General features: G+C 46.6%; 1 protein-coding gene across 7 annotated transcripts in view; it reads left to right on the top strand.

Moving 5' to 3' along the window:
- Positions 1-5,405, top strand: part of SGMS1 (sphingomyelin synthase 1) — a 90,487-nt gene extending 85,082 nt beyond the window's left edge. For all 7 annotated transcript variants that reach the window (XM_065639221.1, XM_065639216.1, XM_065639218.1 and 4 more), the window contains 3 exons: positions 1,356-1,509; positions 2,275-2,441; positions 5,009-5,405. In XM_065639221.1, coding sequence (XP_065495293.1) covers positions 1,356-1,509; positions 2,275-2,441; positions 5,009-5,188 — 501 coding nt within the window. In that variant the 3' untranslated portion in view covers positions 5,189-5,405. The remainder of the gene's footprint in view (positions 1-1,355; positions 1,510-2,274; positions 2,442-5,008) is intronic.
- Positions 5,406-12,439: the final 7,034 nt, after the last annotated feature.

The following is a 12,439-nucleotide window of genomic DNA, read 5'->3' on the forward strand; positions in this document are numbered from 1 at the left end:
GCATCCTCGTTGTGCTTGTCCCATGGCATGTATTTTCTTTGTGGATTTATTCAAGTTTTGGGCTTGTTTTAGAGCTGGGAGCAGCAAAAAACAAGTCTTGGGGCAGTGTCAGCTGCCCTTCGGTCACCTGGGAGGAGGTGGTCCTCACCAGAAGGACTTGGTTTGCTTCAATCTGGCTTTTTTTTTAATCAGAAATATCCTCTGCACCAGCATCGTGGGCTGGAGGTGGGGCAGAGGAAAATCCCCCAGGTGGCTCATCCCGTTTTCTGTTGGATTATCAATCATCTGTAGGGCCTGTGCTGTTCTGAACAAGATCAATGACATTAAACTTGATTTATTTTAGAGCGTGTTGCCTCTTGAACAGAAGGCAAACCAGATGTTTGGAGAACATGACAAAATTTTAGCTAGAGCCGGCGATATTTTTAATTCCTTTTCATCGGTGAGCTGGGTTTTTGAGACTGTTCTACAGAAGTTGTAGGTTTTCCAAGAGTCGTTATTCTGAACCTCGCTGTACGTATGTGAGGTTCGTGTGTGTGTATGTACATATACACAAACACATGCCCATTGTACATCCCAGTGCAAGAATATAATATAGTGAATTGTAAGAGATCTGAACCCGTTAGCTCTGCGTGAAGATTCCCACTAAAAATCACTTTCCTGCACAGCCACAAGCATTCGCAAAAGCTGCCAACAAGACCTGGGAGAAAGATTACGCCTTTACGTTTTAGCAGCAATAAGTACTTATAAATAATACAGAAAACAATTTTTGTTCACATGCCTCTTTTACCGTAAGTGTAACTCTGAGTGCAACCACCGACAGGAGTTTAACCACTTTGGGATCGATTTTTTTTGGTTTGGTATTATACTGAAAAATGCCTTGTTTTTCACTGCAGCTGGAAGCAACATGTGGCAAAGCGTTTTTTACTCACATTTGCCTTTTTTCCGTGCCTTTTCAATCTATATTGTGAGCATAGGAAAAAAGAGTAGTCCTTTGGGATGTCGTGTATATATAGGGAAATTGTAATAATTTCCTTGATTCTTCATACATTGAATATTTAAAATAAAAGAATGTTTTAGACGGATGAAGGTGCACATGGCTATAATAGATGCAAAGCATCCATAAAAGACCAACTCATGTCTCATTTCCATTTTTTAAATTTTTTTTCCTGTAGAAATGTACCGCTAGCGTGTGGGAAAGGCTGTGGATTTACTGATTGATCTTGTGTACCACACCAAAAAAGAGAGAATAACTGAAAGGCAAAGTTGCTGACAAACACCAAACTTTAAACTCTTTAAACTCTGAAAGGTTAGCGCTGATATTTTACCGGGCTTTTGTGTTTTTACTCTTCCACCAGCTTTTTGGAGACTGGGAATCTCATCTGCGAAGGATAATGAAGCTGCTTGCTGGCGGAGGATTGTCCATCACAGGATCCCACCACATGTGCGGCGACTATCTGTACAGCGGCCACACCGTCATATTAACACTTACATACTTATTTATCAAAGAGTGTAAGTTCATTACTGTGCACGTGGAATTTCCGCTTGGATAATTCCTTGCTAATTGAAGAAATATTGTTGTGCTGATCGGTGAATTCAATTAAAGTAAAAATGCACGCTTTTTCAGTCAAATAAAAGTAACAGAACTCCAAAGACATAGGGCTTGCTTAAAAAAGAAAACTTTGGAGACGAAACACTCTACCATGTTGATGTCTGAATTAAGCATTTTATCTTAAAAAAATGTTTAAAATGTAATTGAAGCCTTCATTGCTCCCTGCCTGATGGATGCTATTTTACCTATGTGTCTCCTGGTCTAGGGTGAGATGAATGCCACACTAAATGCAACTTTGCTTATTTTGCAAGAATCGGGCATTTATCTTTTATGAAAGACAGGAAGAATGGATGTGTTAGAATGATTAGAATAATAACGTATTGTTATTATTTGAATAGTAATATATTATTATTAATATAATGAATGTTGAAATACAAATCAGTTAATTTTACTGACCAGGGTGTATTATATCATTATGTATTGGGCTTGTTTCTCAGAGTTTTCATAACTTATTTTCCAATGATCTGGTTGCCCCCGAGTACAATTTGAAGTTACGACTTAAGAGAACGATACTTATTTTGTGATCTCGGCATTCCTGCTTTTAATCCCAATGCAGGCATCGCGCTACCAGCATTGCAATCCAAGTCCTCTGCTAATTACAGCGATAATCCTGCGCGCTGATAACTTTGTGCTCTGAAATAATCCCTGTTTGTGCTTCTTTCCAGATTCCCCACGGCGACTCTGGTGGTATCACTGGCTTTGCTGGGCGCTCAGCATGGTTGGGATGTTCTGCATCCTCCTTGCTCACGACCACTACACTGTGGATGTGGTGGTGGCTTACTACATCACTACAAGACTTTTCTGGTGGTATCACACGATGGCCAACCAGCAAGTGAGTTTCTCCCAGTCTTCGGATCCGCGTTGCTCCGCTCACCGTAGCGTGGCGGTGGGCGAATGTCCGCACTTTGCCATCAGCCTTTCTGCAGGAGTAGGAGTGGACTCGTCTGTGTTTTGTGGAGCGTCCCTCAATCCCTCCCATCCTGTTGGGTTTGCAGGATAGAAGAGGCACCATCGGTTGGGTTCATCTTGTGTCTTGACCACAAAAAAAATCACCCACAGGCAGGCCAGCCTCTCTGCTCCCACTGCATAACCTCATTTTTGGAAGTCCTTCCGAGTTTGAGCCAATTGGCTGGTTCTGTGATAGCAGAGCAAACCATTTAGATGTGGTGGGGTTTTTTTTGTTGAAATCACCTGGGTTTTCCTTGTATTCTGTGCATTGTGCCCTTTGATTAGATGACAGGTCTCTTGAGCAATAGTGTGAGGCCTTGCTAAAGGTGAGCCGGTTTTTCAAAGTGTTTCCAAGTGGTGGTAAGTTCCCCTGACCAAGGGAAAAGTTTTCCTTTTGGAGGACAGTGGAGCTGTTCCCGTTCCAAGGTCTGTGTCTGGGAAGGTGTGAAAAATGAGGTGATGAGGGGAATACTGAGAATGAGGAGCTGCTTAGGAGGAGACCCAGCACTTGGTGGGAGATAGCAAAGCGTGGCTTGTCATACTCAACCACAGAGCAGTGGTGATGCAAAGGTCGAATGAAGAAGTCTAAATGAGGTTTCATGTCATTCTCGTTCTTACTCTCCTGTCAGTCAATTCGAGCAATAAGAGCTGAGCTGACGCTGCTGAGGAATGCAAGAGAAAGTGCACAATACTGTTCTCAATGGGAAAGACCTAGAAAGTTAAGAGAAACTTGTGATAAGATAACTTCTTTAGGTCTGGAACAGCATGCTTTTGTGGCCAGAAATTTCCTGTGCAATGTGACGGAAGATATTTTGCTTATCTGTTGCAAATTACTCCTGTTAATTATGTTTAAGACCGACCTAGTATGATGATAGGAAATTAGTTAATATTGTGATGGCACTTACTTTTAGATCGTATCGAGGTCTTTGTGTCATTTTATTCCAGTGGTTTTGATGCTGCTTGAAGTAATAACACCACGGTCAACCCCGTGGTACGTTTTTACCAGCAGATACCTGATTGCGAAGAATGTGCTTTGATGTTTAGCCAGTTTGGGAACCGCTTTGTTTGACAGCGATCTGTGCTGTGACTTCGTAACGCAGCACCAGACAGATTTCCCTGCTTGGAATTTGCTCCTGGGCTCTGTCAAAGCGACGACGGTGCTGAGCAGCCTTATTGCATGGAAACGTAGCTGTTCTGCTGTGTGATGGTACAGGAGAGACCTTGAGGGAACAGAGCTGGGGAAGGGGCTGGAGCACAAGTGTGATGGGAGCGGCTGAGGGAGCTGGGGGTTCAGCTGGAGAACAGGAGCTGAGGGGAGACCTTCTGATCTCTGAACTGCCTGAAAGGAGCTTGGAGCCAGGGGGGGTCGGGCTCTGCTCCCCAGGAACAAGCGCCAGGACCAGAGGAAACGGCCTCAAGTTGCGCCAGGGGAGGTTGAGGTTGGATCTGGGGAACAATTTCTTCCCCAAAGGGCTGTGGGGCATTGGAACAGGCTGCCCAGGGCAGTGGTGGAGTCACCATCCCTGGAGGGGTTGGACAGACGGACATGAGGTTCTCAGGGACATGGGGCAGTGCCAGAGGTGGGTTATGGTTGGACCCAGTGATCTTGAGGGTCTTTTCCAACCAAAATGATTGTTTGTGACTCAAAAGATGGCTCAACATTTCTTCCCTAAACTGCTGAGACATTGGGAAATATCCATCTCTGGATCCTTACGCACTTGTGTGCACGTCTGTCCTTCCTGGTGCCGCTGTATGTGCAGAGGGGCTGTGGCTTGTGTCTGAGCAAAAGCCCCTTGGGGCTAAAGGGAGTTTATTTTGCGTGTGAGTTTATGACATGGAAAGCAAGCCTAGCCAGGAAGCCCTGTGCTTTTACCAGCCCACCACAAAGCGCGATTCCTCCCTGCGCCGCCGCTGTGGACGCGCAGCAGGGCAATTGGCTGGGTCCCTCGGCGCCTGCCCACCCTCGCGTCTCAGCTCTGGCTTGGTCATGGTTGGGAGAAGCCAAAGGGTGGGTGGGGACAGTTTGGGGACATTTGGAAGGCAGGGCAGGGTTCGTTATCCCCTCCGGATGGGTTGAGGCATGCTGGCCGCCTTGATCTATATGTAATTTCAGAGATCCTCGTGGACGGAGCTGTGCGTTGGGGTGGCTTTTTTCTTTCCCAGATTTCTTTGGCCGTTCATTCTTTTCCTATGGGACCACAGAACAGCTGAGGTCTCGGAAACAAGGGCAAGCCCCACTGGGGAGCGCAGGCAGGCTGGGGGAAAGTCGCTTGGCTCCTCGTGATCTTTGTCCATGCAGATGTTTAGGGGACATTTCTAGATATCGAGACATTTTTGGAAGCAGCCATAAGCAAGACACACCGTAGCAAGCAACGTGCAATGAAGCCGTGCGAGTGACGTGCTCTTTTATAATTTTCTTTTTTTTTTTTCCCCCTGATTATCTTTGCGCAGGTGCTAAAAGAAGCTTCCCAAACGAACCTCCTCGCAAGGGTCTGGTGGTACAAGCCCTTCCAGTACTTTGAAAAGAATGTCCAAGGAATTGTACCTCGCTCCTACCACTGGCCCTTCCCCTGGCCGGCGCTGCAGCGGGGCCGGCAGGTAAAGTACAGTCGCCTGGTGAATGACACATAACAGCGTGGCGCCGGACAAAACTGGGGGGAAAACGACCCGTCCCAAGTGCTACGAACTCCCTACGAGAAGATGCCATAAAAACAAAAAATCACCTGCTCCCTAACCCTTTCTTTTCACAGTTCCCTTGACTTAATTCAGTTACCTGGTAAGCACTGTGATCTTTTTTTCTCTCCAAAGGATCTGCGTTGGACAACAATAAAGAAAAAAAAAAAATTAACTTATCATGCACTGTTACACATTTCCTGTTAATAGATTTGGGATTTACATTTACCCATCACCGTGTTCCTTTGTATATGATGCGACGGCATAAATGAAAGCTTTTATATCATAAGTTCTGGTCTTTCCAGTCACGTCTGGGAATAAAGCATATTATTTTCTTGGGAAAACATACTTTTCATATCTCTTGCCCCAAAGATTGGGCTGTAAGCCATTTTCTAGCAAATGACTATATGAAGGTTTCTTAAATACCTGCCTTGGGTAAAATCAAGAAATCTTTCTACCTGTTGCACGGCGCTACATATAAGATGATAGACACAGGAAGGTTTGGTAATCTTGATTTTGTAGAGTCTGCAGTGACTGTGTCAAAAAGTGCAAAAAACAAAAAAAAAAAAAAGGAAAGTTGTAAAGTGATTTTCTAAGTATTTCCTAACTTTATTTTTCAAAATGTGTATGAAAATTAAATTTAAAAAGATTTTTACATGTCAGAGAATAGAGAGTTAAAATTTAAAGAAAATGCTTCTGGGGAGAGAGAGATTTGTCTATGTTTCTAGTGCCTTTCTTGTCTTGATTGTATGGTCAGTAGGCAGTCTTAAATGTTTTTATTTAAAATAAAGTATTCCATGAAAGCAGAATTATATATACTGTATAATTACTAATTTTTGCATTTATAGCTAAATTAAACTGGAAATTTGCTTATAATGTTGAAATTGCCATGTGTAGGGAAAAAGAAAATATAATAAAAAGATCTTGCTCACACATTGTGGGCAGGTCCAACTAAAAGGTATCACTTTATTGTCTACTTGGTAGCTGTATTTTAAAAAGAAAAACAGCCATGAATTCCTGTTTTTTAAGAATTTTACAAATGATCACTGAGTGAACTACGAGTGGTTTCTCCATCCCGTATTGAAATGTTGTTGAAAAACAACAAAGATAATCTATTTCTTTAAGATATTTGTGCAGAAACTGCATGGAATTCTAAGTTTCACTCCTACCATACATACTGTATGTTTGGGGAAGTAGTCTATCCTAAACTTGCCAATGTGCAGAACAAAATAGTTTTTTTAAAGAATGAAGAAGAGAAAATATATATATAAATATATATATATCCATTCTGTATTTTACGTGAAGCAGAGTTATCTTCTGTAGGGTTTTTGTGTATTCACAAGGTGATATTTGTATTGTAAAACAACAATGGTGAAGGAAAATAAAAAGGCTTTTGAAAAATGTAGTTTCCTTTATCTTTTTAATATTAAGTTTAAATTTAAAGCTGGGTTTATTCTTCCAAACCTTGCCTTTAATTTGATGTGTTATTGCACTGTCGGCCATCCGATTTGGACTGTATGGAAACTGCATTGATTTCGAATTGCTGTTTGCGTTGGGCGAATCCGTGCCTTATCTGAAAATAAATGCTATGCAACCGATGCGGAGCGTGCGGGAGCCGGGACCGAGGGGAGAAGCCTTCCTGGGAGCCATCCCCAGGCCTTGAAAAATCTACCCCAAAACCGCTGGGACGCAGCATCAAAACATCCCTGACCCCGGGATCTGTTGGTCCTGTCACTTAAATGGGAGAGGAAAAAAAAAAAAAAAGGTGAAATTTCTGTGAGTATGTGGTGGTGGAAATGTCATTTCTTTATTTTATATATATATTTTTTTTTTACGTGGTTTCTCTCTACTTCTCTGTCCTGTTCCTCAGCCCTGGCCAAAAATTTCCTTGAAGGAATTGATGGCGTGTTACCTCTACTGTTTCACTCGGGATGCTCAACCCAATTAACCCATTTCTTACCAGTTCTTCTGCTCCCTGGGAGGGAGGGGGTTTCCTCATGCCGCAAGCTTCTCGGCAAAACCCTTTGTAACAGCATTTGTGGAGCTGTCTGCAAATTTTGGGGATCAGCTCTGCGTGCTTTACCTTCAATTCACAATATTATCTTTGCAACTACATTGGCGAAAGTCTGTTTGGTTTTTTTTTAAAGAAAAAAAAAAAGCATACCCACCCCGAGGTGATTGCTTGAGAGAATTCACGCTCCCAGACGTAAATGAACGAGTAGATTTTTCAAGACCTGGCATCACGCACATCAAAACCATTGACATAAGTAAATGTATGGATATATGCACATGACATTAAATGGAATCTGCTGAATTCTGCATTGTAGTGTCTGACTTACTGCATGGACCTTGCTGAACATGGTCTGGTTTTTATTCCGCAGCGGAGCCGTGCTTTGGTAGAGCGTGTTGTCTTGAGAAGCGAGTGCGGGCGAGCGGGGACGCGGGGCTCAGCAGTGGCACGTCGCTCTGGGTTCTGCGCCGTCGGGAGGACGGGACCGGGGGAAGAGATGGGAGACAAAATTGCTGTTAAATCGGTGTGAACTCTGGCGCGGTGCTCGTGCTGCCTTGTTCTTCTGTGGGTGTCTGCCAGGTGGCACCGGCTGTTTGAGATGGGAGATGGTTTGTGATGGTGCTAACGCTGCGGGGTGGAGACCTTCTGATCTCTGAACTGCCTGAAAGGAGCTTGGAGCCAGGGGGGGTCGGGCTCTGCTCCCCAGGAACAAGCGCCAGGACCAGAGGAAACAGCCTCAAGTTGCGCCAGGGGAGGCTGAGGTTGGATCTTGGAACAATTTCTTCCCCAAAGGGCTGTGGGGCATTGGAACAGGCTGCCCAGGGCAGTGCTGGAGTCACCATCCCTGGAGGGGTTGGGCAGATGGAGATGAGGTTCTCAGGGACATGGGGTAGAGGTGGACTTGGCAGTGCTGGGTTAACGGTTGGACTCGATGATCTTGAGGGTCTTTTCCCACCAAAATGATTCTATGATCCGCAGCGATTCTTCAGCCTTCACTTTCTGGAGAAGCGTAGCCAAGGAGCAATGGGGGTCTCCTGGAGACTCTGAACACCCATGCTTGCCTTTTGATCCTTGGGCAGCTCCAGGGACAATCCTGTTCCAACTTAGAGGCTGAACCACCGTGTACGTCGTCCCGTTGCCCTGGGGCACTGGTGTGTTGTGTGCATCTCCCTTGGGTAGCGAAGCTTCTGCTGCTGGGGCACACGTGGACCTTTGCCATTGATGCCCGTCAGAGAGGTGAGCACAGCAAACTTGTGCCAGTGTGGATCAAGAAGTCAGCGAAAGAGCTGAAATCTGGTGGTGTGCTGCCTTGATCGAAGCAAACGGAGCTGTTGGCTCTTCCCACGTTGTCCAGCAAAACCATCTCCTGCTGGCTTGGATTGGACATTGACTTGTTTGGTTTGAGGGTGCCTGTGGGAGGACGGACGGGAGCCTGGCTGGCGTATGGAGGGGTGAACCTTAACATCTTGTCCAGTGCAGATTCCTGAAATTCGAAAGAAGGATCTCCACCAGAAAAGGCTGGAAAAAGGGTGGCTGGAGGTGGAGAAGGACCAGGCAATTGTTAGAGCCCTGGGCGAACAGAAACCAAGACCTTTGCCAGGAGGGTGGACTTTGATGTTGCTGAGATCTAGCTCAATTTAGTCCTTCCAGATGGGGTAAGTTTAAAAATCCTTAAAATACAGGAATGGGGAGGTTTTTGGGGAGCACGAGGCAAGCAAGGGCGGTGATCCCTTTTCTGTACTGTGAAAAAAGATAATTAACCCCCATTAGCCTTCCCTCCTCCTGCTTTTCTTCAGGGGTGGCTCAGTGTATTGCCCATTGGTATCAGCGTGTTCCCCAAAGATGAGCCATCACAAGTTCCCATTTCGGCAACTTTTCTTATTCAGTTGAGCAGATATTGGCAGCAAATATTTGCCAGAAGGATTTATGGCTTCTTTTTGACCATGTAATAAGGATTCTTTCTACAGCCAGGTGACCAAAATAGAGATGAACCCCTTTGCATCGTGGTGTCCCCACATGTCCCCTCTGTGATTGTCACGGGGGTGTGATTTTAGGGTTCTGCTTACTGCAGAACAATGTTTAGATTTCTTAAATAGAAGCGCGACTTGAAAGAGTTCGGTGGCAGGTTCACTCTGTTATTTACTACATGGGGGAAATACGCCAAGCCAAATGCCTCTTACCTTCTCTCCAGGAGCCTGTGCCCGTTCACGAAGCAAACTTTTGGGCATCTTCCCTCCCTGATAACTGTTCGCTCTGGAGTCTGTGTCTTGGAGCTCCGGAGACAAACTTTCAGGCGAGGCCTGATAACTGTACGCAGAGCAGACTTTCAGGAGACAAATTTCTTAGGAAAACCCAGAAAATTAATGGAGTAGAACAGCCGGAGGGCTGGCTCAAGCTGGGTACCTGCGCAGAGGTCCAACCCGAGCACAGAAAACCACAGACTTTTATATCTCTACAGACCATTCACCCCATGATTCAGTCCAACAGCAGTGTTTCACTTTGGGGTCTTCTTGCTTCTCATTGGATCTTTTTCTCTGATTCCACGTGGGCCTTTGGTTTGTTCAGCTGTAGATATTGCACGTGTGGTTTTGTCTGAATAAATCCTTTCCTTCTCAGCAAAGTGCAAAACAGGCCCCGTTCTGCAGATGTCTGTAATGTCTCTGCGTTAGCCTTGAATTGGTATTTTTTTCCGTTCTTCACAGAAAAGCGCAAGCTGGACCTTATCTTCCAAGTGTTCAGTGTGGTGTGTAGTTGCTTTTGGTAAGCGTGAGCAGAACTTCACAGCTTAAGATTTCAGCAAATCCAGCTTACCAAGTAACATGAAGCAGAGAGTATATTAAAAATCACGCAACCTTATATTTAGGGTGCATTTACTTAAGCTAGATGATTGATATTAAACTTAAACTGGGCTTATGCACTGACCTGTGGGTAGTAAAACCATCGCCATACAGCTCACTTATTTAGCAGGGAGAGCTCACAGCAGCTCACCCAGGCCGTCGTATTTATAGAATGAAGCGGTTGACTCGCAGTCAAATGGGACACAGTGGGAAAGGTCTGCACAAGACTCCCTGCGCCCACAACTCATCGGTGTTCCCTGTGCCCATCTGCTTCCTTGTGGCTTCCTCTGGAGCCTGGACCAAACCGCTGCTGGTTTGGCTGGGGGGGTCATCCATCCGCCACAGTGACCTGGCAGGAAGACGCAGCTTCCCTGTAGAAAATTAACACGGATTTTCCAGCGCTGGTGCATCCTCTTAATGTCATTTCTGCTGCTGGTTATCTGCTGGAGGCTTGGCCGGTGAGCACCGGGATTCAGGCACGACACCCTCTGTACATCCGTCCTGCAGCCTCGTTTAAATAAATAAGCACATTAATGGTTGGAGGCGATGATCTTGAGGGCGTCTTCCAACCAAAACGATTCTATGATCTCTAGCAAGGTTTGGGAGCAGGTTTCCTCCAAATTCGCTGCGGATGGTTTTCAGCAGTGGCTGAAATCCAAGTGGTTACCCTTGCTGGCATGTAGAGTCATAGAATGTCCTGAGTTGGGAGGGACCCACAAGGCTCGTGGAGTCCAACTCCTGTCCCTGCCCAGGACAACCCCACAGGTCACACCGTGTGTCTGAGGACGTTGTCCAGTCTCTTCTTGAACACTGTTTGGGGCCGTGACGCCTCCCTGGGGAGCCTGTTCCAGTGTCCGGCACCCTCTGGGTGAGGAACCTTTTCCTCATGTCCGACCTGAGCCTCCCCAGCACATCTTCTGCCGTTCCCTCGGGTTCTGTCGTCGGTCACTGCCCTTGTGAGGAAGCTGTAGCTGCCGTGAGCTCTCCCCTCAGTCTCCTCTCCCCTGCTCAGCCAGGCTGGCTTTCTGCTAGATTTTTGGCATTTTGGAACCAACTGGTTCTGTGCTTTTAGTAGGTGGTACCTCAAAAACGACCAACACTGGCAGGCCGCAACCCCTTCAAAATCTTCTTCCCAGGGAACCTTACTAAGTAGTTCTCTGAGCAGCCTGAAGTCTGCTCTCCTCATACCCGGCGCTGAGGTCTTGCTGGCAGTTTTCTTCCCATTAGCAAAGATTTTGAACCTGACTGCTTTGTGTTCACCGTGGCCAAGGCAGCCGCCAACTACCGCTTCACCCACGAGGCCCATCTCTGTTGGTGAGAATCAAATCTAGGATTTGCGTTCTGTGATTCTGGAGGAAGGCACCTTTCCCGGTCAGTTCCCTTAGTACTTGTACCAAGAAGTTATTGTCCAGATGCTTTAGGAATCTTCTGGACCCGTTGCTGCCAGCTGCGCGATACGTTCTTGTCCAGAAAAAGCCAGTGGGAGCCAGTTTGGGAAGGATCCGCCCGATTCTGCGTTGCTGTTTTTCAGTCTCCAGGCCCAGAGGACAAGAAGGTTTTTCCCAGTCTTCTGCCAGAGCGCTTCTGCTTTGCACGTGCTGCTTGGCAATTCCACGGAGCGACGCTTCCCCCGGTGCTTTCCCCGTCCTCTCCCGCATCCCACGTAAGTCCTGTGCCTGTGGGGCTGCCGCCAGCTGTTTGGCCAGAGCATCCATCCTGGCCCCAGGGTTGGCTTTGATAAATGCTGATTCGGGTGCAAATGAAGACGATGTTGTCACCAAAGCGTCTGTTTTCCGTCAAACGTTTCCCAATGCGTCCAGCCGTCTTGTGATCTCGTTGTAGGTCAGTGTGGGGGGGGGGAGAAGGGGAATGGGTTAACTCGGGGGAATTGCTTTGGGCAGGAGAAGGTGGGCTGGAGCCAAAACCGGCAGCTGTAGGGTTTCTTCTGATGTCTCCTGATGGTGCTGCCAGCTTAGACGTGGAAATCTCTTAACGTGTTTTGCTCTGTGTCAAAACAAGGACGTCTCCCTCAGTTCCCCCTCTCTGATGATGGGGACGATCCGCCAGGTAGGGCCATGGGATCCGGTCGCTTTGGAGTTGGTCCCATCCCTTTGACACCATGGGGACAACTTGCTGCAAGAGCTTTCCCGCAGGTACCTCCACCCCATGAAGGGTCAAGGCAATTTATCCAGCCCCGCTTTTGCCCACGTAATGCTTTGATGCGTCTCCCTCCCTGGGCTTTGCAAAGCAGCCGCAGAGCCGAAGGGTCTGTCTGTCTGTCCTTTGGACCTGTTTATGATGCTCTGGGTGACTTTTGGCCAACCTACTCGATAACCGCTTCTGCTCGGGCTTCACCGCTGG

This window comes from Caloenas nicobarica, chromosome 7, assembly GCF_036013445.1.
Source record: "Caloenas nicobarica isolate bCalNic1 chromosome 7, bCalNic1.hap1, whole genome shotgun sequence".
NCBI lineage: Eukaryota > Metazoa > Chordata > Aves > Columbiformes > Columbidae > Caloenas > Caloenas nicobarica.